The sequence below is a fragment of the Ixodes scapularis genome, unplaced genomic scaffold (assembly GCF_016920785.2).
Source record: "Ixodes scapularis isolate PalLabHiFi unplaced genomic scaffold, ASM1692078v2 PGA_scaffold3__209_contigs__length_174095766, whole genome shotgun sequence".
NCBI lineage: Eukaryota > Metazoa > Arthropoda > Arachnida > Ixodida > Ixodidae > Ixodes > Ixodes scapularis.
This window is the reverse complement of record NW_024609868.1, coordinates 129,212,738-129,237,713: the sequence shown is the minus strand read 5'-3', so window position 1 is coordinate 129,237,713 and position 24,976 is coordinate 129,212,738. Positions and strand designations below refer to the sequence as shown.

At 48.0% G+C, this 24,976-nt stretch overlaps 1 protein-coding gene across 2 annotated transcripts in view; it reads right to left on the bottom strand.

The window, feature by feature from the left end:
* Nucleotides 1-24,976, bottom strand: part of LOC8024849 (xenotropic and polytropic retrovirus receptor 1) — a 48,626-nt gene that overhangs the window by 11,046 nt on the left and 12,604 nt on the right. The window contains exons 3-10 of one of the 2 annotated variants that reach the window (XM_029966458.3): nucleotides 24,636-24,737; nucleotides 19,389-19,699; nucleotides 16,061-16,162; nucleotides 14,494-14,574; nucleotides 10,550-10,628; nucleotides 9,507-9,694; nucleotides 5,241-5,568; nucleotides 3,514-3,714 (exon numbers count right to left, since the gene is read on the bottom strand). In XM_029966458.3, coding sequence (XP_029822318.1) covers nucleotides 3,514-3,714; nucleotides 5,241-5,568; nucleotides 9,507-9,694; nucleotides 10,550-10,628; nucleotides 14,494-14,574; nucleotides 16,061-16,162; nucleotides 19,389-19,699; nucleotides 24,636-24,737 — 1,392 coding nt within the window. Of the gene's footprint in view, nucleotides 1-3,513; nucleotides 3,715-5,240; nucleotides 5,569-9,506; nucleotides 9,695-10,549; nucleotides 10,629-14,493; nucleotides 14,575-16,060; nucleotides 16,163-19,388; nucleotides 19,700-24,635; nucleotides 24,738-24,976 lie in introns of those variants that run through there. The other variant, XM_029966459.3, reaches the window with a different exon arrangement.

The following is a 24,976-nucleotide window of genomic DNA, read 5'->3' as shown; positions in this document are numbered from 1 at the left end:
CCTCTTTCAATGTATGAATTTGAACGATTGAAGTAATGGGCTGTGATTTCGCTTGCATCATGTCTCATTTCTATATTGATAGGCATTACCAAAAACACTCTTTTGCGTCTGCAGAGTGCCGAGCATGCTATTGTTTGTTGCAATGCAGAACCGCATTGCACTTGCCTTTCACTCATTTCGATATAAACATTCCATTAAATCGAACACTGCCATCCCGCCGACGCCTGGCCGGAAAATGGCAAACATTGCGAGTATTGCGCCTCGCACAAAAAGGGTATTTAGCTTACGGACAAAAGCATGGTGATACCTTGCATCACGAAGTTTACAATGTGACTGATTCTACTCCGATTTTTTTCGTAACAACTGTGCGACCACTGAGAAACTGCTAGCAACCCATGCACTCGTTCCGAACTCCGGATTGTTCGGGACGGAGAGCATACACGCCCCCAACCACTTCTTTAAACAGGACCACCCGCAGTAAAGGCCCACAGCAGCCCAAGAGCGCAGGGCAGTGCAGGCAGGGCACTGCTCGGACGGCTCAATCCAGCCAGCAAGCCAGCCATAGACTTGTGACAAGAAGGCCTGTCTAACTTTTCACGAAAAAATGCCACACCTTGAAATTTAATGAGGCAAAAAGCACCACTAAAATACACTTTTAGTGACAGTTTGAGTTTGTTACATGCAGATGCTGCTTTTTGTGGCTGATCTTAGAGCGAGCCCCTCGATTCATAACACCCTATAGAGTATAAAAAGCCTGCTTCGAGGATTTATGCCTCCTCCTTGTGGCAGGTGCAGAACACTCCTATCGAACTCTACCCGAAGGTTTTCTGTCCAAGAGAAGTGTGGTCTTGAACCGCCTTCGCGGCTGAAAGTTGCCATTCGACTCTAGTCCACATCCCTTGTCAACCGTGTGCGAAGAAAAAGATTAGCGTCCACTCTGAAGATAAGCCCTTGCATCTCGGCTGGTTCCGCTCCTCTCATAGCACGCGGCGATAGATCTTGAATATCGCGTTTTCTATTAGGCAGTAGGTACACACTGATAATTAACGGTGTTTCGGACTTTGTGCATCACATAAATCAGGTAAAAAAAAAAAACAAACAATGAAAAAAGTAAAAAAAAAAAAATTTTTAATGCACCCTTAGACACACAAAAGGTAAAAACTTTTTAAACTGCCTGCATACGCCACATGTCACACAATGCATTTTCCGAGAAAAAAAAATAAAGAATGTAATATTCACACTGCGGATGCTGCACACCAGGCCGCCCTCCTTTCCACATTTTTTCAGCGTGCTGAAAAAATGTGCAAGGTTTCGGGGTATGCCACCTCACAGAAGTGCTTCTGTTTTGATGTCACTATGATGTTGGCCTCCATGTAGAAGCTTGTGTTTGAGCCGGCATGCATGAGCAGACGAAATCGTTCCAAACTTAAAACGTGCATCACGGTGTAAATATTGCATCAATCAATTTTCTTTTTCAGGGAAAAAGCATTTTGTGACGTGCCTATGTGCCCTACCCAGGAAGTTAAAAAAAAAAAAAAAAATCCTCTGGGTTCTAAAGTCTAAAATGGCGACCCTCATAAAAAAAAAAAAGAAACAATGAAAAAAGTAAAAAAAAAAATTTTTTAATGCACCCTTAGACACACAAAAGGTAAAAACTTTTTAAACTGCCTGCATACGCCACATGTCACACAATGCATTTTCCGAGAAAAAAAAATAAAGAATGTAATATTCACACTGCGGATGCTGCACACCAGGCCGCCCTCCTTTCCACATTTTTTCAGCGTGCTGAAAAAATGCGCAAGGTTTCAGGGTATGCCACCTCACAGAAGTGCTTCTGTTTTGATGTCACTATGATGTTGGCCTCCATGTAGAAGCTTGTGTTTGAGCCGGCATGCATGAGCAGACGAAATCGTTCCAAACTTAAAATGTGCATCACGGTGTAAATATTGCATCAATCAATTTTCTTTTTCAGGGAAAAAGCATTTTGTGACGTGCCTATGTGCCCTACCCAGGAAGTTAAAAAAAAAAAAAAAAAATCCTCTGGGTTCTAAAGTCTAAAATGGCGACCCTCATAACCTTATCTCAGCACCGTAATATTCCGAGTCATCGCCCACCCCACTCTTTGGGCGAATATCGGTTTTCAAGAAAACACAGTGATCGCCCACCACCACAAATATCCCAACACAAACTCCGCGATCCACGAAAATTTGTTCTACCCAAATGACACGGCCCGCAGACCTTACGATTGGAGGACGTCCGTGACAAAGTAAAACAAAGGAGGGGAATACACTTCACTTTGTTTACGGATTTCCTCCCCGCTTCCTGTGACCCCAAAGTTGGGGTACATTTGTGCGAAAGGAAAGCGATAGAGATAACAGAATGAAACTGTGTTTTACTAAAATTAGTGGAGATAAAAGAAATCGGAAAAATGACACAAGCAGTAACCCATTCAGGAATTGTGAGGTCAGCGAATGCCCCATACCCTGAAATGTAACAGTGGAGTGTAAGGTCAAAGATGTAGGACAAAGTCCGTCTCCACAGAATTAAGGTCACCGAAAACCCCCTCCCTCTCCCAGAACGTCGTGACCACGGTTGGTAAGGTTGTGCGATGTTCCAGACAAAGTCAATGGGTACATAAAGATTTGCTACGACGCCGCACACAAGCGTCTGTAAAGCGTTCTATTTCGAGCTCCGGTTTCGTGGTGCCATCCACGCTATGCAGCAAAGCCACCTCAACCTGCGTTGATAGCACGCCAAGCATGGACACCCGCCTGTATGCACCAAACTAGGAAGTTCCACAAAAGCTTGCTCCTTGTGGTTGACAAGGCGCCCGACTTGGCTCGCTGCCAAAGTATTTGCCAATGCTATCGCCGACTTTCCCGCTTCCCCAGCATCCTCTTTGTCGCTTCTTTCGCCCGCTCGCTCGCTCGTCGCACCTGGATGGTTTTTCTATTTTCTTGCTGACTCGTTTTATTTTCTTTTACTCGATTTATTTTTTTGTTTATTTACAGATCAGCAAACCGTTATGTTCCCAAAAGAAGGGAACATAGCGGCTTTAGAAATGTGCTTTCACAGACCAAGCGTTCATGCTGTATGCCGATGAGCGGCGTTCATCGCGCGTATGGAAGCATCAGACTTCGCTATAGTAAAACCTTTTTTCATTAACATTTCTTGTATAAAACAATGAAACTAATTCGAGTTTTTAGTTTATTACATCTGTGCACGTGCGCTAGATACTCAGAATGTTACGGCAGTTAAGTGCAGCACTGTGGAAGCCATGTGTGGGAGTGAAAAACGAAAACAATTTTGCATGAATTTCGAGTGACAGGCTGATCCCCGACAGGCACAAAAGCGACATTTGGGATCCACAGAAGAGTTGGGATAAGAGAGAATTTCTTCCCTCCCCTCCAACTGGTCGCATTACACACTTTTGCCCGTTTGATAACACAACGCACAGTTGAGAGATGAAGCATAACGTCGCCTTCCCCAACGAGACAACCATTGCTGACGCACCTCGGTAGACGTTGAAGAGGGTGGAGAAGAGGACGACGAAGAAGGTGCTGGCATACTTCCCGGCGTTGGCCAGGTGCGGGAAGGCCTCTCGGGTGTCCCGGTAGCGCCGCAGGCACTGGGCGAACCGGAACCAGGCAGGGAGGCAGGCCAGCACGGGGCGCAGGGCCAGGTTCACCGGCCGGTTCATGCAGCGCGTCGCATCTGCAAGTAACAACGCACAGAAACGGCTCACAGTCGCCGGGCAAAGACTTTCAAAAGAGCCGTGCTACCATGACTTCAAATCAAGTTGTGCAGCATCATTCCAGGTCTCAACATTAATGAGAGTCAGTTTGGGCTTTCCTTTGCAATGTGAAGGCTATCAATGATGCAGCACTATTGAAATCGAAGTGAGATCTGCACACCTCTACAGTCAACCTATGCATATGTTTGCTACTATTGGGGAGGAGATGCAACTGCTGCGCCCCGAGTGGCTAACTTTAGAACTATACTTCTGGGGTGCTCGGTGCTCGGTGCCGTAGCCGAACGCTGCGTGGCCGTTCGGCCGGGGCTCGTGGATCTTCCGTCACCCGAGGAGGGGCTCTTTCGTAGCCGCTCCGGCGCACGTCAACAGTGCAGCATGCACCGCGCACGTGACCAGTACCCGTTCGGCACAAAGGCCGAAGTGGGTCAGGCTTCTATCCTCCTCTGACTGCATTCACGCAAGATCCGGCTCGTTGCGTCCTGGCAACATCACATCGTCGACACTTTTTACATTATGTAAAGAATCGAATCCACAAGCATCGTGTCGTGTAAATACGAAGCTAAGGGGGAAAATAACCTGTAAAGAGCGCCCCCTATAGTCTGATCTCCTCGTCAATGGTCACCGACACCAGGGCCGTAACCAGGGGGGGGGTTAGGGGGTTCTGACCCCCCCCCCCCGAAATTTTTTTCTGGGTACGGCCCTGGTCGGTGCACTTGCAGCCAGCCGATTTTAATCTCCACCTCTGCGCACGCGCAGTGGCACCGGTCGGCTACCGGGTACCAAACCGGGACCAGTTCTTCGGTTTGCTATAACTCTCCATTATATGCCACCGATGCACATGATTCATAGGCGAAAATAAGACAAAATGGCCGCCGTTGCCCCGAAAACCCCCCCCGAAATTTTTTTCTGGGTAAGGCCCTGACCGACACGATAAGAACAACAGTGAGTCTCCTTCGAATGCCTCACACATGCACTCGTTGCCTTCTACTGTGCTCTGGCAGCACAGTAGAAGGCAATGCCGAAGCACTATCCGAGGTAGCAAGCTTGCGCAGGAGGCGGGACAACTGAAAGTCCTTCCTCCCGTGTTCTCGTCCTGGCAGTGACCATAGACAGTGAAAACGTGGATTGCTCCGGCAAAGTGTTGCATATTTTAGTCACTAAATAGGCAAAGGCTGCCAACTAGGGGCATGCTAATATCGCTTCAAATTGAACGGCGCAGCGTCGTCCCTAGCCCCGACACTGTAGAGAGAGCCTGCATGTCACGACTTTCTGCGATATCAGTGATAAGATAGTGGCCCAAAACCGCCCTGGGGGCAAGTGACAGTATAGCGAGATATAAGAGACCTGCCAGCGCACCGTCTGGTTGTTGTACCCAGCCCCGCAACCATGTGTGGTCCCGCTCCTTGTTTGGTCTAAATAAAGTGATGCAGCAACGAACCCGTATCGGATACAACACTCTCTCTCGTGAAGTGGGAAGGGTCCTCACCGCTGTTCTCCATCCACTGGAAGTCTGTGGCGTAGAAGCAGACGAAGTACTGGGCGTCAATGAAGACCGGCACGAGGCTGTTGAGCTGGTCGGCCAGCCAGAAGTCGGCGAAGCCCACGTAGAAGAAGGGTGCCGCAAAAATGCGCCCCAGCACCCGGAGTAGCCAGAAGCGGGCCTGGTGCCGCATCGTGTGCAGGGGGTTCAGCAGGAACACCAGCATCAACAGGAGCAGCGCCAGCGGGTTGGCGTACGTCGGAATCGCCAGCGGCCCCGAGTACAGGAAAGCCAGCACGCTTAGCGCCCACAGCACCCCAAAGATGGCCGCCATCTGCAGACGGAAACCATGGGCTTCTTCAACTGACCCTTCGTGCCGAGTTCTAAATGTGATGGCACATAAGCGGCCACCAAACGGCGAGATTGTGTGCATCTATCCGGAAGGGGCTCAATGGTATGCCCGCTTATTGGTTGAAACCCCAGGGAAGTGGGAGAGCACATGTGTCTCAACAGGTCAAGTGACGTCCCCTCCTCTGGATTATGCCACACTGTCAGCTCTCTATGTGCGCAGCTGGTTCACACTGACGTCAACTGGCCCGTTGAAACAGATTTGACCGATCACAGCACTCCCTCACTCGCCACATTTTCTCAGCAGGTAAAGGATTCCAAATGCTACCACATTACACCAGTTTTGGCAGCAGCAAGAAAGGAGGCATACTAGTTATTAAGAGGCAAGTAAAAAAAGGAAAATGTCCACATAATCGGGGTCGGAACTCCGGTGGTTTGACGGTGCAAATCATAAGGAACTGTTGGGTGTATCGCACACTTGAGCAGACTGCAGTCTGGTGACTGATGAATTTGCTAATTCAATCTGCTCTAACAAATACTTTCAGTCTTTCCTTGCTATAGCCTGCATAGGTGACTGCTCATTTGCAAATGGAGGGTCATATGAAAGTATGCCATAGATAGTGTTTTATCATGATTAAAGTTCTGTTTGTTGATTCTTATAAAATTAGAAACAGTTATTCTGTCCTGATAAAATCTCAATCTATGTGCTAAAACCCTTGTTGAAATTTAGTGCCATCTGGCAGCTGAAAAGGCGGTTTAACTTCTGCTGTACTAATGGCGGCAATGAACCTGTAGCCTGCAGTATTTTATCGTGCACCATCACTTTCCCAAGTCAACGGAAAACGAGAATGCGCTCTTCACTATACAATTCTCTCTCAATCATCTCTTTCAGTGTCGATGGTCACAGAGATGCAATCAGTCAGAACGAAGCGCCAACCTAGATAGACGCCTTGATAAAGTTCTACAGTATAGACCACTTACAACGTAACCGCTTATAGTGCAAGACCGGGTATACCGCGGTTTTTTTAAACCACCGGTTCGCCTCCCATAGAACTCCATGTAATTACATACCGTTTGAAATGCAGGCGCGCGAAGGGAAATACCGGTTATAGTGCGGTTTCTGGCACAGCCCGCCGACCGCGCCGACAACCGGAGCAGCGAGCACGCTTCCCTGTGCGACACTAGATAACGGCGCTGACGGCGCGAGCCGCAAGCGGCACTTGCGGGGCAAGGAGGTTGCTCGAAAAAGCGGGGAGAAGCGAAGAGAGAGGCTTCAGTTGCCATAGCGACGGAGGGACGCACGCACGTGTCGTTCACGTGCGTGCGTCCCTCCACTGCGTTGGAAACAAACTGCAACGACAGACCAATCGCAGGTCGAGGAGAAGTGTTAGCACGCGTTGCATGCCGGTCGCGGGCCGGCTGCTTTTATCCGCAAACATGGCGTCGGTTGTGATCGTCCTCGTAGACAGCGTTCATCTCATCGTTCCGCGTAAAAGCGCTATCCTTGACTGTGAATTTTCGTAGTGTGTCGCTATGTAACCCAGCACGTACTAGAAGGAAAGATCCACCTACTCGTGCGGCGATGTCGTGGCGGCGCTCTCAAGATGGCAGAAACGCCCGTGTCGTCGTATTTGTTAACTTCGACTACAGTGGTGATTTCTAAGCATTTGTGTCCTCGAACATCGCCCGGATTTCTTATTTGGTGCATTTCATGCGTGTGCTCAAGTTCAAGGTATTACTGGAGCGTACCGTATGAAGGATGCAAATTTTCACGCGTTTTCATCTCCGGAGAAAAGTGATTAGGGTTAGCAATCCTGAACGCTCGCAACGTCCGTCCGCAACCCGCGACGCTGTTAAAAGGCTGCGCCAGGCAAAAGCCGCTCATTTCTTTCAAAATGTGTGACACACTTGAGACAGAACTGTACTAGTCTGGTGAAATAAAGACTTTCCTCAAACTAAGCTTTATTTTTCACCTAACATAAAATAAATTCTTTTACAAAGGTAAGTTGTCTCATGGCATGTATTTTGGCCTGAAAAATTGATGTTTGGTTATAGCGCAGTACCGCTTATAGTGCGGATTTTCGCGACTCCCGCGACATACGTTATAAGCGGTCTACACTGTATACGTCAAGGGGCTTTGAAGTCGATTCTGTGCTACTAAAAGATTGACTGGGACCGAGTTATAGAAATGAACGCTTAAGCAGCACTTGCATTCATTCAGTATCTTCAACATGTTCCTTCATCAGTAAACAGAAGGCCACCATTAGTATGGCACATATGACATTTTTCAGATGATGATGACGATAGTGATCAAAGTGGCCAGACTGAATTTCGGAAAGGGTCTATTATGTGTTAGTTTTTCACTGTTACTACACACCCTCTAGAAAGTGGATACTATTTGCAAGCACACTAGAATTACGTGACCTATATCTCTGACTTCCATCTTGTGCAATATGATAGAGCACGATGCCTACAATATACAGGTCATTTAAAATTAATTCAAATAGATTTATAAAAAAAAATTGGCTGCATGTTTGCTAATTCTGTTAAATGCATTTAAATGTGGTAGCTTTATAGGGTGGGTGGTGCTCTTAGTTTGAGTAGTGCACTAGGGCAGGGTTTTGTACCGAAACATTACATCACACCATTGTATCTGTGATGCAGCGTGTGCTTCCCTTCAGCACCATTGGATACAAAGCCTACGCGGTGACTTTTCTGGGTCACCGAGCTAGGGGAAGCGCGCTTTTTTGCAGTTTCCACTCCGCTTCATTCCGCACAGTCTTTCTACACCACCTGTTTCTGCTCCTCTCTTTCTTGCCATTTCTACTCCTCCCCGATCTGCGCGCTTTCTCACACCACCTGCTTCTGCTCCTCCCGTTCCTGATTGCTGAGTTCGTAGCTCAGTCAGCAGCACAGTCAGTTTCCATGCCGGTGACCAGGGTTCGATCCCTGGCACCGGTTGCCTTTTTCTCAAGATCGTTAACGATACTGGACTGATCGACCTACACATTTTTTGCTTACACAGCTCCTGAGGTTGGTTGGCCCTACAAAGCTACCGATTTAAAAGACATGAATGGTACACTAATGCTCCAACCACGCCTAAAGTCAGCGCATGTACCAGGGCACTAATGCTAACCCGTAACTAATGCTAGAGTCACTACAAAGCTATGCTCAAACTATTGGAACTCTTTTCCCTCATTGTCCGAAGTCACCACAATGGTCGTTGAACCATTGGTGTCATATGATATTCGTTTACATAGCAGCAGCTTGTGGGCACCGGCATTCTGGCGCTTAGGAACCACACAGGCTTTATTTGCAACAGTTATGGTTCTGAAATGCGACTCTTTCAGTGGTTGATGCAGTGTCAAGAAATCATTGCGGTATTGTCTTGTTCTCTGTGGCCAACTAATAACCGTGGCTGTTTAGAAAGCCGGAAGTTAGTCGGCCTTAACGGGCATCTGGTGTCCTGGGTGTAGATGAGAAATTTAACCAGAGCAGTACAACCGCTAGCCTGGGGTGTTTAACGTGCATCACGCAGTAGTGATACATGACCGCACGCCAGTACGATGATCATTCAGATCGAGACAGGCAGGGGTGGGGATTCATCCTGGGATCCTCAGGTTCTGTGGCGCGAGCTCTCACTCAGCACGCTCCGAGCCATGGTGCGTTAATGCACTTGACCACCGACCTCCCTCCGTTGCGAACTGCTTCAGCGGTTTTGGAAAGCAAGGTGATGAAGAACACTTCTTCCGTCAGGCACGCTGACAAAAAGCTGGGGACAACTGGCAGCTTTATTTCTACGTGACAATACGGTCGAAGTGTCGCCATCCTTACACGAAGCTCAGTCGGTGGCTCCACTTTCCACCACCCGACGCCCTTTGCGAGGGCAGAGAGGCGCCGAATGCCCCACTCGGTGGCACCCACCTCCATTAGGTGCTGCTCCGAGAGGTGGTTGCGGGGGTCCAGCTCGAAGATAAGCACATGGTTGACGCCCGAGGTCCTCCAGCCATACACGTTCACCCCAATGAGGAACATGAACAGGATGATGAGCAGGGTGCCCCGGTAAAGCCGGAACACTATGCGCCAGTCGTCCCGCGACTGGCTGAACACGCCTGCGGGGCATGGAGGGCATGATTAGAGTTCGTCGACGAAACTCGCACTCTGCATTTTTCATGAGTACCGATGACCGTCGTCGCGCGAATGCTCGAGACGTGTGCCACGAGCGAGTGTTCCAACACAATTTCCTTCTGAGGGTCGCTCAAGGCACAGGCCTTGTGCATTGGCGCACTCGACGCTACTTGCGAGAGAAACCCAGACATGTTGAGGCACGATGCGAGCATTCGCGAATGACACCAGAGGAGACCTTTACAAACTATACTCGGTGTCAACTATTTTGTGCTATGTCATCGAGGCTAGAGTAAATTCCGCGGTGCCGAACCCGCAAAATGGTGACAGCTGCAGGTGGCCCAGGCGCCCGGAATCTCGAAGCTACCCGTGCTTCAAAACCAAAATGCTCGGAACGACCTCCGCTCGGACGTTCAGTCGTCGACCGGAGCAGGGTGCGGGAAAGTTGTGACATCAAACCGCTTAATCGGACTCTTTTGTCTGCCTACCCCAGCCAATACTGGCTTTCGGTGGGCAGTTGCACGATAGACCCTTTTCAAAACTCCACCGAGCGAAATTGGTGGTTGCCATTTCTTAAACGCGAAGCGAGCGACTGGATTCGAGTCTTCGCCAAACACCGACGCAGCCCTCGTGTTCGATACATGCCCAAAATACGAGATTGAACCAATCTGGACAAAGGTAACTGGCACGGTAGCCGCTAGATGGCGCACACTTTTGAAAAGGGTTTATTGCGAGCTTTTGAAAATGCCTTTGGCTCCCCCTTTAGCAAGTGTGGGCCCAGGAGAGAGTTGCACCCCCTCGACGCTCGCGCGAGGAAGAGTAAGGAAAGAGAAGCCACTCACCGGACAGGATCACTGCTATGACGAGTACAATGTAAGCTCCAGAAAAGAGTCCCACTTTGAAAGTCACCCAGGGAGATTGCTGAACAGAAAGAGAACGAGCCCTTAGCGTGACGAGCACAGGCGGCGTAGGCAAACAAATAATATGAGCAGGCCGATTTGGCTCCCCGTCAATGGATTGGCCATGCTAGGCAGGGATGGCTTGCTCGTCGTACAAAGACGCCGATTCGGGCTCAAGCCCTGTGCGGTCCTACCGAAAATTTGTGGCGCCTCTGTCAATTCGCTGTTTTCGAGCTCCCTGTTTGTTTGTCACAGGAGCATCAACGCGCACCTAGAGAAAACTCTATAACTCAATTTTCGTGCTAAACCAGTCTCCCGCATGAGCGACTCCTTCGTGTTGCATGCAACGGCGCTTATCTCTGGCAAGACTTGTATTTTCTAGACTATGCCAAATACCCACACATGTGATCAAAGTTTCAGTCTAAAAAATATAGAAGACTAGAAACTTCGCTAACAACATTCGTGGATCCTACTGTCAAGATGTATATAAAGTAAAATTAACTCTGATTTCCCTCCCAAGCATCCTCTGATGTCTATGAACTAGCTTCATCATTTACAATATCCGTCACTGCATTTTCTCAGCTGCCAGGTGGCGGTCCCGTCGCACGTCTCTAATTTTCTCCGGCTCCTAGGGGCGGCGACTGTCGCCCATGCAAATGTATATAAAAAAAACAAAACAGAAAGACAAGTTGCCACTCTCTATTTTCATTTTTACTTCTTGTCTCTCATTGTAATGGGGAGGCCGCATATAGTCTTAACTCCCAAAGATCAAACTGCCTACGAAAAAAGTGAAAGCCGTTTACAACTCCCTGTAACACCGAATTAGAGTGCAACTCTTGAGGAGGAGGAGGGAAGGGTACTGGGGGGGGGGGGGGGGGGAAGTGACCTGGGGGAGGTCACTTGACGATGCCGATGATGTCATCAGTGACGATGACGATGCGGACTCCGACGACTTCATCCGTGATGATGACGATGCGGATGCCGGTGACGTCATCAGTGACATCACTGATGATGTCATCAGTGATGATGACGATGACAATGCGGATGCCGGTGAGGTCATCAGTGACGTCACTGATGACGTCATCAGTGATGATGACGATGGCGATGCGGATGCCGGTGACGTCATCAGTGACGACGACGTCATCGGGGAGGTCACGTGACCCTGGGGGGTGGTCACGTGACCTCGGGGGGTGTCACGTGACTTCGGGGGGTGGGGGGTCACGTGACCCTGAGGGAGCGGTCACGTGACCTTGGGGTGACCTTGGTTACGCTGACGCCGCTCAAGCCGGGAACGGCCCCTAAGAGCTGCGCTCTAAAACAACGGCAGGAACGGCAAGGAGAATGTCAGCAGTGGCGGCAGGCAGCATACACCACCGCCTGTGTCATGTGCTAAACAGCTTCACTGGTCATCCACCTTCACAGAGTGGAATGGCTGGTAATCTTTTCCTCAACAACTTGAGACAGGGGCACAGGTTACATGCAGAGGTGGGTAAATCTTCAGAATGATAAATGTGATAGAGTCGAACCCAGATATATTGAATTCAAAGGGGATCGTAAAATAGTTTGATATATCAATATTTTGATATACACAAATATGTTAAATTAAGCTCGAGTTGAAATTTTCTGGAGTCTCTGCTAATACCGAAGGTCGCGACAAACGGGAGCTTACCAAATAGAGCATCCAAGAGGCACTAAATACAGTAGTGCGTAAATGGCATAGTTGGTGGAGACAGCAAACACCGCCACGCTTACACGCGCTCATGGCCAGGATTTCCACACAGCAAACAACGCTGCGCTTGCACGTGCACATGGCCGGTACCTCCACAGAGCATAAACTACAAAACACGAAAATAATAAAAAAAATGGAAGAAAAACGGAAAAGCGAGATGCATAAAAAATCTCTTGATACATAGAAAAAAAGTTAAGCAAGCAACAAAAAAGAAAGCTCACTAAATTCAGGCAGCAAAAAAAGAAAGGCAAAAAAAGGAAAGACGGGCAAAGCAATAACTGCAAAAGAAAAAAAGTAAACAAAGATAAGGCGTTCAAAGTTCGATTGCACAACCATTGTTGTTGACACACTCGACTTGCCGAAGTCTTTTTTTTGCTTATTTTATTTTGGGGCTAGGGAGTCAACGAGCATCAGCAGTGTTCAAGTAAAGGGCACAGGCTATTGTTCCAATAGTGGGCGTTCCCTGCTCTCCCTACGCACGCGTGCCTGCCCTTCCCCTTACTTTAGCCATTCTCTACTTTTTTCTTTTTTACACTTTGTCTTTCTTTTTTTACAACTGCTCTTTCGCTGCATATCTTCCCACGTGTATGCTGGCTTGGCGGCCTGCCAGCCATGCGACGCAAACAATGTGCTCGCCACCGGCGCAATTGAATCACAGGAAAAGCAACGGGCGGCCAGGCCTCGTTCGCTATATCGAGTGTCCCCGGCATGGTAGTTGGATACAAAAAAGACAATGCTCCTATTTTCAAAGGGATGTTTGGACCGCTTGGTATAAAAAATAATTCGAAACACCCGAGTGTGATTTAACCATGCTCGACTGTACTAATTGCAATGTGACGGATATACTGCTTGAAAACTTCACATCAGAACCACCAGGGTCATGACAGTGGCCCACAATGCTTCATTATTTTTGTCTCAAGACGCCTAGCCTCGCAGCATAATGCACCGAAACTAAATTTGGCGAGTGTGCAATGTGTTGTTTACGAGATACCCCCTGTTGTGTGGCGCTGTGCACATTGACCAGACAGGCAGACGCATGAATGACCATGCACGCGAGGACGGGGCTGTCATGCGAGCTAGCTCTTCTGGTCATCTCGCCATTCACTGCAGTAGATTCTAGTCTGGCAAAAAAAAAAGTGAACGCCGTTTACAACTCCCTGTAACACCGAATTAGAGCGCAGCTCTTGAGGAGGAGGAGGGAAGGGTACTGGGGGGGGGGGGGTGAAGTGACCTTGGGGTCACGTGACGATGCCGATGATGTCATCAGTGACGTCACTGATGACGTCATCAGTGACGATGACGATGCGGACTCCGATGACGTCATCAGCGATGATGACGATGACGATGCAAATGTCGGTGACGTCATCAGTGACGTCACTGATGACGTCATCCGTGATGATGACGATGACGATGCGGATGCCGGTGACGTCATCAGTGACGTCACTGATGACGTCATCAGTGATGATGACGATGCGGATGCCGGTAAGGTCATCAGTGAGTCACTGATGACGTCATCAGTGATGATGACGATGACGATGCGGATGCCGGTGACGTCATCAGTGACGATGACGTCATCGGGGAGGGGTCACGTGACCCTGGGGGGTGTCACGTGACTTCGAGGGGGGGGGGTCACATGACTGAGTGTCACATGACCTCTGGGGGTCATGTGACCTTGGGGGGTCGCGTGACCTTGGGGTGACCTTAGTTACGCCGACGCCAACGGCGACGCCGTTCAAGCCAGGAACGGGCCCCTAAGAGCTGCGCTCTAAAACAAAAACAAGCAGAGAAGTTCATGAGGCATACGAAATTCGAGACAAAGAAATACATTGCATAGGTGACGCATCAACTGTCCTATCCCCAAAAGAGTCTGATTCTATCAAACAAGCTTTGCACCAACATGCTGATGACTAGACAAGCTGATGGGGCCTATATTATATGTGTGCTTCTCGAATAAACAACAGTTCCGAGTGGGCCTCGTGTCGTCTTACTTTTTCTTACCTAAGTCATTATTTTCGGCACTCTTAGTATATATATATTTTTAAACTATGAACCAACTAGCCCAATAAGCACATTGCTGTAGCCAAAGGCTTTGCAAGCATTCGCAGGCCACCTTGCTCGACCGCCAGAGCAGGAAAGAAGTGCAAAGGGCGACTCTCACCTGATCATTCAAAGGCGGCACCCGTAACCGCTTCATGGCCTTCTGCCGATCGCCCCCTTCCAGCATAGTGGTCACCAAGCTCTGAAATGATCAGCCACCACAGGCCATTCTCAAGAGCACTGCCAAAGGGATTGTCCTCTAGCCGCTTTTCAAAGAACGCAGGTCACAGTTGGCACTTACTAAAGGAGTTATAACCAGAAATTTTAAGGTTTGAATTACAGTATGTTGCAATCGTCCTTGAATTGCATCAATAAGCTCAACCAGTTCATAGAGCATTCTCTGCCACTGGTTCAGGAGAACTGCTACATTATAAACATACTATGGAAAACCCCCGGCATCTATGTACAAGTACATTCCAAATTAGCTAGCCTACTGAAGTTCCTTTCACAAAAGACAAGAGCATACCACCTCTGATGGCAGTAGACTGTCCAGCAAGGGGAAGAGTGTCCCTTACATGCCTAGGCCAATCACAAGTAGGTGCTTGTAATGCAGCAGAACTTGTACAGGCCCTATGAATTGGTTCTTTCTATCCGTGGTACCTTATAAAGTTCTGTAGAAAACTAGCTGAAATCACCGAAGGAATTTGTTTTTGTTATTTAGTTCTCTTTTATTAGTAAACCTCTACATATTTCACTTTGTGCACTCCTATTAGCAGAGAGGACCATAGTGACCAAGTAGCCCATGAACCTCTCCAAAACACTGCAAATCATCCAAAACCATAAGCTGCTATTTCATTGGACTTCTGACCCTAACTGAAAATGAATGCAAGAACCAAGCCTATGCATTTGTCACCCACCGTAAAATTGACCCACGAGAAAGGCTCGTTTTTCCAGTCAACTGACAAGCATTTGGGGATGACACACACTTGCAACATACCAGACTTTCACTTCCAAAAATAAGCAGCACGAACCTTAGTAGTATTTGTTTTCGCTAATTTGGTTCTCGAGACATTATTTCTGCAAAAGTTGCATTGACGTAGCCTAGCGCCATTCTACATGCTCTTGAAAAAAGCTAAGTAAGTCGAATCTCATTAGTTCAAACTCTCTTAATTCAAACCTGCGGATAATTCAAACTAACATGCAGGTCTCATCCTATGCGTCTCTGTGGGAGGAAACTCCCGGTAATTCAAACTTTGCTTTATTCAAACAAATTTTCGGTTCCCCTCGAATTTGAATTAAGGAGATTCGACTGTATGTAGCACAGTCTGCAAAATTTGCCGACAGACCGAGCATCAATTTTTGCAAAGTGCTCAGTGCTGGTCACAAAAGGAAGCTCTACTCGGTACAGCCTCAAATACCATTGTGGGAGAGATGCAAGATGGACCTGGAAGGAGAGAGTCGCCGAATTATGGTACCCGACAAATACCAGGCGGCCCCAGAAAAGACAGCCTTAGAAAATGCTTTGAAAGCACCCTGGTGGGTTGCTCCGGACAAGCTCTGGGAGTACCCGGTGTGCCCCGGTGCACTCCAATGTGCTCCGGGATCACCCTGGTTTGACCCCGTGTGCCCCGGCATGCTGCCCAGGGTATGCTCAGAGACCACGCTGGGAGAAAACTGGGATTCCTCACCTCAGTCTCCTGTATGAGTCTGTCAATGTCCTTGTTGGTGTAGAAGGGGGCCACCTCCACATAGCCCTGCCGCCACTGGCCTCCTAGGTTGGTGCCCAGCAGCTGCACGCGGGCATTCGGGCACATTCAGCACACAGCCAAAAGATGACTCTTTCTTCCGCTCTCACAATAGGTTTCACTATGGTGACTGGAACACTTCTCCAACTGATCTGTTTACCGCATCCTCATTTGTGGTCCCTCGACTTACGCTTCCGATGACGTCAAAGAAGCGTCATGCTTTCGCCTTCCGCGGTCCTGGTGTTAGAACGGCAGCAGAAGTGGACACGACCGACGCCTGTTCTGCTGCAGGTCGCTCTCCAGCTTGACAGTATGCTTAAGTTAAAGCAGATGCAAAACGGAATGCCGCGACAACGGCAGCACTTGTTTCCTCGTCTTTTTCGTCATAACTTCTACAACCAACCGCCAGGAGCGCGGCATCCGACAGAATGACACACCGGCTCCAGTGGCGTAACTTGTTGCCACCCTGGGATTGTTTTGGAGGCACGGGCAATTACTATAGGATTCTAAACACAACAGTCAATGACGCATTCCAGGCACCATACTGTCATCCCCAACAGTTAAAGGGGCACAAAAGAGGCTCCTGCGATCGTCTGTTCTTGATCATAACCGATTCTACGGGCCCTAACCATCCTAAAAATCCAAAAATTACAATCACAAAGAGGCGGCTGGCGGTTGATCGACGAGTGCCCGTCGTCACTGCACTGACACCGCTGCTGGGGTGCGCCCCGCCTTTCCTGGGCGGACAAATCTGCTCAGAAAAGGGTGTGTGCCGACCTTTTATCACGTTTTTAATAAAAAAACTGGCGTCGCGTGATCGTAATTTTTGGATTTTTAGGATGCTTAGGGTCCGTAGAATCAGTTATAACCAAGAACAGATGATCACAAGATCCTCTTTAGTGCCCCTTTAAGGACTCCACACGATGCCCTTTCGATCTTGAAGGGGCACTGTCCAGGTGTGGCATCTTTTCACAAGGCACAGCATCAGGTTTAGCCCATTTTGTAAGGCAAGCGGAGTCGGTTCTGACAGACTGTTGACGTAAGCAATCTAGGGCGCATGCGCAGAAGACCATTTTCGAGCAAGCATACCGAAGGCTGTATAAACGAAATATTGGGCCTGGGGGCCTGCACGAATGTTTGACACTTGAAACTACCAAACAACATTCATTTGTGGATAAACTCAATTTGACCTTTGACTGGCAAAATATCCAAACTTTGCACTCCTACTTTTGCCCCTAAAGCTAAATATCAATTTAAAAAAAAAGAAACATTGAAGCAATGTTACTTCTTAAAATTCATAATTGTAACCTTCCCTAAGCTCAACCAGCTATCTGGAAGTAAAACAAGCAAGTTTTTAAGTGTTCATAGATAAAAAGAGAACAAAAAGGCCTCTTTGTTCCAGAGTGCTGTATTCTTTCACAGCTTTTCCGAGCCACTTTTCTTCCTTCTTGTTTGTCGAGCAAAGCTCTCCCTAAAACAAGTCAGCCAAACAAATACATAAGCAAAACTAAAAGAAAGCAGCTTTTTGTTTTGCCTGGCATCTCTTCGACAGAATAAGAACCACAAGAGAGGTCGAAGCACTTTCTTCGCCCCTTAGAAAACAAAAGATTCTGGAACTGCGTGATTCGGAGTGGTGCACTCTTCGGCAGATCCTAGGAATGTACTGTCAGTGGCAATGCCCGCCGACAGTACGTAACCTTGTAAGTTTACGTAACGTACGGCCAAAAAGGCGGCCGACAAACCCAAGCGAAAGATTGAGGATTCCTCTAAGCCATGGGTTCTCAAACTGGGTTCCTAGGAACACAGGGGTTCCTCAGAGTACCCTCACGACTTTCCTGAGCACCCAAACTTCCTCGACCGTCCCTGTCCTCAAGTAAAGCGTTTTTACCTTATTCTGAAAGAATCACCCCATAGCATGTGAAATATTGTTTAGAGGGACTGCAGGCTTCTGCACTGCCTTACTGTATCAACGCCAGGACCAACAAGGGCTCCTCAGCTGTCAATCGAGAGAGACGGAGGTTCCTCGAGATCGAAAAGTTTGACGACCCATGTCCTAAACCATTGAGAGACCCCTCCCCCCATTGTGACACCACTGCTCAGTTGCACTACACTTTCACATTGAAAAGCCACCGTCAAGTAGCGAGCGTCTCAACCAGGGTTCTAATCCATCGCCCGGGCATCGGCGGGTCATTGAAGGGAAGGAGAAAAAATGGGGTGCAAAAATTTGAAAATTTTATGTGCCAAACCAACGAAGGGCGACTGGCAAGCCCCAGCGAAGGACCGAGGATTAAGTTCAACCGCTGGGAGATTTTTTGACCTGAAACCGAAACTCGATTTTGCCTAATTTTTTTTCTGCAAAGCTGTCATATCGTGGGCACCTCAACCGGGACTTCAACCCGCCGAATGTGGTTTCTCTGCTTTGCTGCGAAGTTACCGAGACAGCAAAAAAATTGCCCGACTTAACATTCCATCAAATGCAACGAAAGTGCAGCAGGACCTTGAAATGCCTCTGCAACTACTGATTATTTTACTAAACGCAGTTTCTGTCCTGCTGCATGGGGGGAGGGGGAAGAATAAATGGCAGAGCCAAAGAATGGCCTTCCTTTTCCTTCTGCCGCCACCTTCTCATTGGTGGAGAAGGAATCACACATTTGACTTTCGCGCTTGCAGTGAAGCTGCACCAGGTTTAGGGTGGGACATACATTTCCCTTGGCGCTCACGAATCGTAGGTCTTGCACCGAAGTATGATGAGCAGGAAGCTTCTTGAACCTTCGGACATTGTGTGTACCACTTAGCTAGGTGTACATGCATTATTTTTATAACCCAAGCGCAACTTTAAGACAGCCGCAAGCATGCAGACGTCGCAACAGCCATGACGGCAAAGCCCACGCAAGTGCACTTCCGAGCGATCTGGGAAATGCACAGCGGTGCGTGCGCGGTGATCGCGCTGCACTCGTCGTCTCTCTTGCAAAAGCAACCTTTGCTTCTCCCGCAATATACCGAAGAGTAAAAAATTTGAGACCGTTGCGATACTCGGCTCTACAGGCAGAGCATATACAGTTACTCTACAGAGCGTTAGAGCACCCCCTCACACCACGCAGTGCTGCACCATCGGTCGCACGTGCAAGGACAGCAAGCCAACAGCGGCACTCCATTCCAAACGCTTTCTCCTGGCCTTGCTACGATGCAACCAACACTGACATCAGCGAGCCAGAGGTCCGCACAGGGTTCCCCCATGAAGCTGTCGCCTTAAAAGAGAGGGGCTGCCCACCTTGTCGTGCTTCTTGAGGATCTTGCGGAAGCCCGTGAAGTTGAGGTTCTGGTAGTTCTGGAGCAGGATAAGGCTGAGGTAGAACTCGCTGAAGGCCAGCTTCAGGTCGTGGATCTTGCGCGTGTGGATCTTCACCTCCTGGGCCTGCCGGTCGAAGGCCCGCAGGGTGAGCCCCAGCCGGCCCCGGGCGCCCCCGCCCGAGCCCACGTGGGAGGGTGTCCCGCTCAGCCGGTGCGACTCCATCTTGCTGATGTAGTTGTTCAGCTCTGACTTGAGGTTGCTGAACTTGCGTGTGGCCTCGGCCAGCTTCTCTGCATGCCGAACAGCAGGGGTTCAGGCGGATATTGCCGTAGAGGGACCCCCGAAACTCGTCCCCGAGCTGTGGGGTGGTGCTACCAACACTCGATCTACTAACTTAGAGGGCAGCCATAGTTGTTAAGTTGGTACATAAATAAAGCTAAGGGCACATAAATAAAGCTGTGCTTCACTTTGTTACTGGCCCTTGGCATTCATTCTTTTACAAGAGGTACTTGTAGTAGGCCTTCTGGGTGTCGGTAGTTGGCAAAAGGCAGCCATAAAAGTATGTCCTGTATTACACTGGCAGACTGATCTGAGAATTCAGCCATTTTATTTATCCAATCCTACCGTTGTATGATGCATAAATACTTATTTCCTAATAAGGATCAGTTTTATTTCGGTAATCTAAAACCAGCATTTCTTAAAGTGCAGTCACACCCGAAAGTCCACCGGAATGCTGAAAAGTTAGCCTGGACACTCTACTACTTTACTAAGTTGGCGGGTATTCATAACTGCATTTGAACCAACCATATGTAAATAACTGCACCAAGCTTGTATATTTATTTATTTATTGATACCCTTCAGGGCCCGACGGCCCTGAAGGGTATCAAAAGCTCGACTAAAGCTGTCGGAAGGCGATTCTAGTCCAGTGACCTTTTGGGCAAAAAAGACGGAAAAAAACGGGATGCGTGACAGTGAACAATGCCAACATTATATCAATGGCCGACGCGCGATGAGATATAAAACAGTTGTATTAACAAAAGCTCGTGCAATGACGTGTTAAGATAATAGATCTTGTGAAATAAGTGCAAACGTGACACTTTTCTGTGAAGAGGTCAGGTAAGCACAAATTGGATTTCATTGCTGATACGCTGGATGTACGGTGATAGTTATGTAGTATGAATCCAGCAGAAGGGTTTTGAATGGCTTCAAGTGATGATGCAAGTGTTATACCAGGGTCCCGGATAGCTGCGGCATATTCAAGTTTACTTCGGACCAAAGACTTATAAAGAAGTAGTAGTTTTAAAGAGGTGGAAGCAAGAGAAAAGTTTTTTTTAAGACAGCCTAACTTGTGCTTTGCGTTATTGATTATGTATTCAATGTGGGTATCCCAGGAGAGAATATCTGTTATATGCAAACCGAGACATTTATATGATAATACAGATTCCAAGACAATGCTGCTAATATTGTAACCATGGCGCATGTTAATTTGAAGTGATACTCTCATGGATTTGCATTTGTTAATGTTAAGTTTCATGTACCATGTGTCACACCATGCACCATTGTCCTTATATAATTTATCTTTATTCTTGTCCTTTATTCTATGTCCCCATCCCTTTCGTGTTGATGTTTTTAACAAGTCCCCAGTCTATTTTTGTCGATAAACATATTTTCTTTCTGTTTCACTCCTATTTCCTGGTTTCTCTATGAACACCATTATGCAGCATGCGGGCGTCCTGCATTGTTATCTCAGAAGGCGAGATATGAATGACCAAACTAGGATGGGAGACAGAAACGCTCACTTGGAGGACCTAGATGGGCATATAAGTTCAAGAAGAAGCACATTGTTAGATATCTGTGGGGGGCACCAGTTTGTGTTTTATGCAATTCCAGTAAGAAGTGGTATTTAAGTTCCACAAAAGGTTACTCACTGACGTTACATTCAGTGACGAATTCGGGCTATCAACGACCTGCCATGCCGAAATTAACCGGAGCGACGCTAGAAACAGCTAAAATTCCACACTGCCGGGTACAAAGTGAAATTTTCATGTTCATGAAAGCTAACAACTGCTAAGTCCTATCTTGATGATGGGCTTTTAAAGGAGCGCTAAAGAGGATTCTGCAATTGTCTGTTTTTGGTCATAACTGATTCTATAGGCCCTAAGCATCCTAAAAATTGAAAAATTACAATCGTGCGACGCCGATTTTCCTACTAAAAACATATAGAAAGGTTGTGACATACCCCTTTCTGAGTGGATTTTTCTGCTCAGGAGAGGCGGGGCATACCCCAGCAGTGGTGTCAGCGCAGTGAAGATGGGCAGTCGCCGGCCAATCGCAAGCCGCCTCTCAATCGCAGGCCGCCTCTCAATCGCAAACCACTTCCCCGAGAGAGGCGGCTTGAGATTGGCCGACGAGCGCCCATCGTCACCGCGCTGACACCACCGCTGGGGTGTCAACGCAGCGCCTTTCCTGAGCGGAAAAATCAGCTTGGAAAGTAGAGTGTCCCGGCCTTTCATAACAATTTTAATAAGAAAATCGGCATCACGTGATTGTAATTTTAAAATTTTTTAGGATACTTAGGGCCCGTAGAATCAGTTATGACCAAGAAAAGACGGTCGCAGAATCCTCTTTAGTGCCCCTTAAATTTCTAATTGGGACCTGCCTGTTAATTTTAGTAAGTCAAAAGCTAATTGATTAATTTTAGTTAGAAACTTTGTTAATTATCATATGAGAGGTGACCCATCAAGTCTGCCATAAGCCAACAATGTTATCCTGGAAAATATTTTATTCTTTACCTCCAGAGTCCTTTTTCTGTAACTGTTTTTCAAGTAAAAAAACATACGGAAAAGGAAGACAAGACTGATACATTAGGCCCATCCCTCTTAGGACAGCGACATTAGCCATGCACGGGGAAATCACGCAGATCATTACCAAAAAGGAAGATAACAAGGGAGCACTGAATGTGCTGTAAAAATAAATTCAGATAATAAAGGAGGTCAATAAACAAATCATTTTCTATAACACAGTGCATAGACTGCCAGAAAAAGAAAAACTACATTCAATCTAGCATGATGCGTAAAGACGCTTAAAGGGACACTGAAAGGGTATTTTGGTGGCCAAGGTTTTCATCTGTATGGGACATATGAGAGCCCAACTACCCTGGACACAATTTGCTGCTCGAAATTAGTTTTCTTTCTACCCAAAAACCGCCGATCGAGACCTGGCCGGTTTGAGTCGCGCTCACTCTCTTCTTTGTGGTCACGTGCCGTTTTCCATGGTTTAGACACAACCACCAAAGGTAATCAAAGTCATGGGTCATCGAAGGCTGTGGCTTCGATGATGCAATGTGGCTTCTAAAAAACTGCAAATACATTGATTGAAAAAAAAAAAGTAAAAGAAAAGAATTGCACAATTATGTGATTTCTGGTAATTTTCTCCTCCTCTATATTTCTTCTAGCTCCCCAGTCCAGTTTTGGTTTCGGTTTCGAGCAGTTGTGCATTTTGACTTTATTAAAATTATATGTGATGCTGTAGCACAATATTGATTGGGTAGCCTTCTGATACCATAATAAATTGCATGGCAAAAAATAAAAAAAAAGAAATTTGAAAGCAAAAAAAGTGAAAGCCGTTTACAAATCCCTGTAACGCCGAATTGGAGCGCAGCTCTTGAGGAGGAGGAGTGAAGGGTACTGAGGGGAGGGTAGACCCCTCCCCCTTCTCCTCCTCCTCCCCTCATTCTTTAATATGCTCCGGGGGGGGTGTCACGTGACTTCGGGGAGGGGGTCACGTGACCTCGGGGAGGCGTGACCTGGGGGTGACCTCAAGGCCACGTGACCCCAAAGGTGACCCCCACGTGACCTTGGGGTCACGTGACCTGGAGGGGTCACGTGACCTCGGGGGGGGGGGGGGGGGGGTCACGTGACCTGGGGGTCACGTGACCTTGAGATGACCTTGGGGGTCACGTGACCTCGGGGGTCACGTGACCTTGGGGAGGCGACCACGTGACCTCGGGGGTCACGTGACCTCAGAGGGGTCACGTGACTTGGGGGTCACGTGACCTTCAAAGGGTCACATGGGGTCATCTTGGGGTCACGTGACCTTGAGATGACCTTGGAAGGGGTCACGTGACCTCGAGGGGTCACGTGACCTTGAGATGACCTTGGGAGGGGTCACGTGACCTTGGGGGTCACGTGACCTTGGGATGACCTTGGTTACGCCGACGCCGACGGCGACGCCAACGCCGACGGCGACGCCGCTCAAGCCGGGAACGGGCCCCTAAGAGCTGCGCTCTAAAAAATTAATTTGGGGGGTGTCAGTGTCCTTTAAGACAATGTAAGCCAAAACTACAAGTGACGTACAGAAAGGAACTTAAACGTGAAAGACGGAATAATTAAGCTCTTAAGAGACATTTACACGGACAGTTGAGACATTATAAAAAGGAAAGGAAATGGAAAAATCCCACAGAGATAAAACGGTCTTAGGCACCGATGTCATTTGTAGCCTTTACAATTTGCAGTGCACTTCTGAGGAGTAGATGGGAGGCTCGAGAAGAGAAAGATTTCAAGCGCAATTTGTTTCCTCCTAACTGCAGGTGTTCATTTCAACTCCCGCAAATTCATCCCGCTGTCAGCAAACAACACTACATCATTTGCACTATTGTAGCGCAGGAGTTCAAGGTTGAGGCACGTGCAGGTCATTCGCAAATTTCTGAAATCCGCAAAGCACATAGGCTAAGTCAAAACACTTCTTTAGCGCAGTTTGGCTAAGCCTCGCAAGATATCTTGAACACAATGGGAATGTTCAGAAAGGTAACTATTTCTGCCGAAAGCTTCGTCCCCCCAACAAACTCTTGGTACCTCACCGTGTTCTGCAAGTGAACTGCGACGGCAGCCAAGGCATCTCACACTCTGCTGTATGCAGACAATCATTCTCCCCAACCGTTCAAAAGTTGGCAAAGGCACAAAATTTATGTTGTCCCGTGATGTGACATGGTGTTACATGACGCTGTGATGTCGCATGGTCATGTAATGTCATGACGTCCCAATTGCCCCGCTAAATTTAGGCTTTCTGTGACACTGTGATTCCTGGAAAAATCTCAGCGGGCCACGACCCATACTGTACGCCATACACCAAACACCTTCTGGGATTTGCTGCGAAACCTTGCTAATAACGGCTGTGGCCGTAGAGAGTATTTTTGGTCCACTTGACAGCCCTTCCTCTGGCACTCACCCGAGTAAAACGTGTTTATCTTGGCCAGCTCTTTGTCGCAGTACTGGAAGAACTCCTCGTCGAAAGAGGCCAGGTACCTCGTGATGATGCTCTGCTCCACCACTGGGGCACGGAAAGGTCACAGTGTCACACCCATGGGTGCCAATGCACGTGCTACATACAATGTCTGTCACAGTGGCTAGTAATTCCTCCAAGGTGATTTCGGGGTAACATTGAACAGAGCTAGTTGACATTTATCATTTAAATTCTCCGGTTTTTTTTTTGTTTTTTTTTTTCTGTATTGGGGGAGGGGAGGCAAAAATAAAAAAAGCTTGACAAGTCTGCCTTCCTTACAGCAAAGC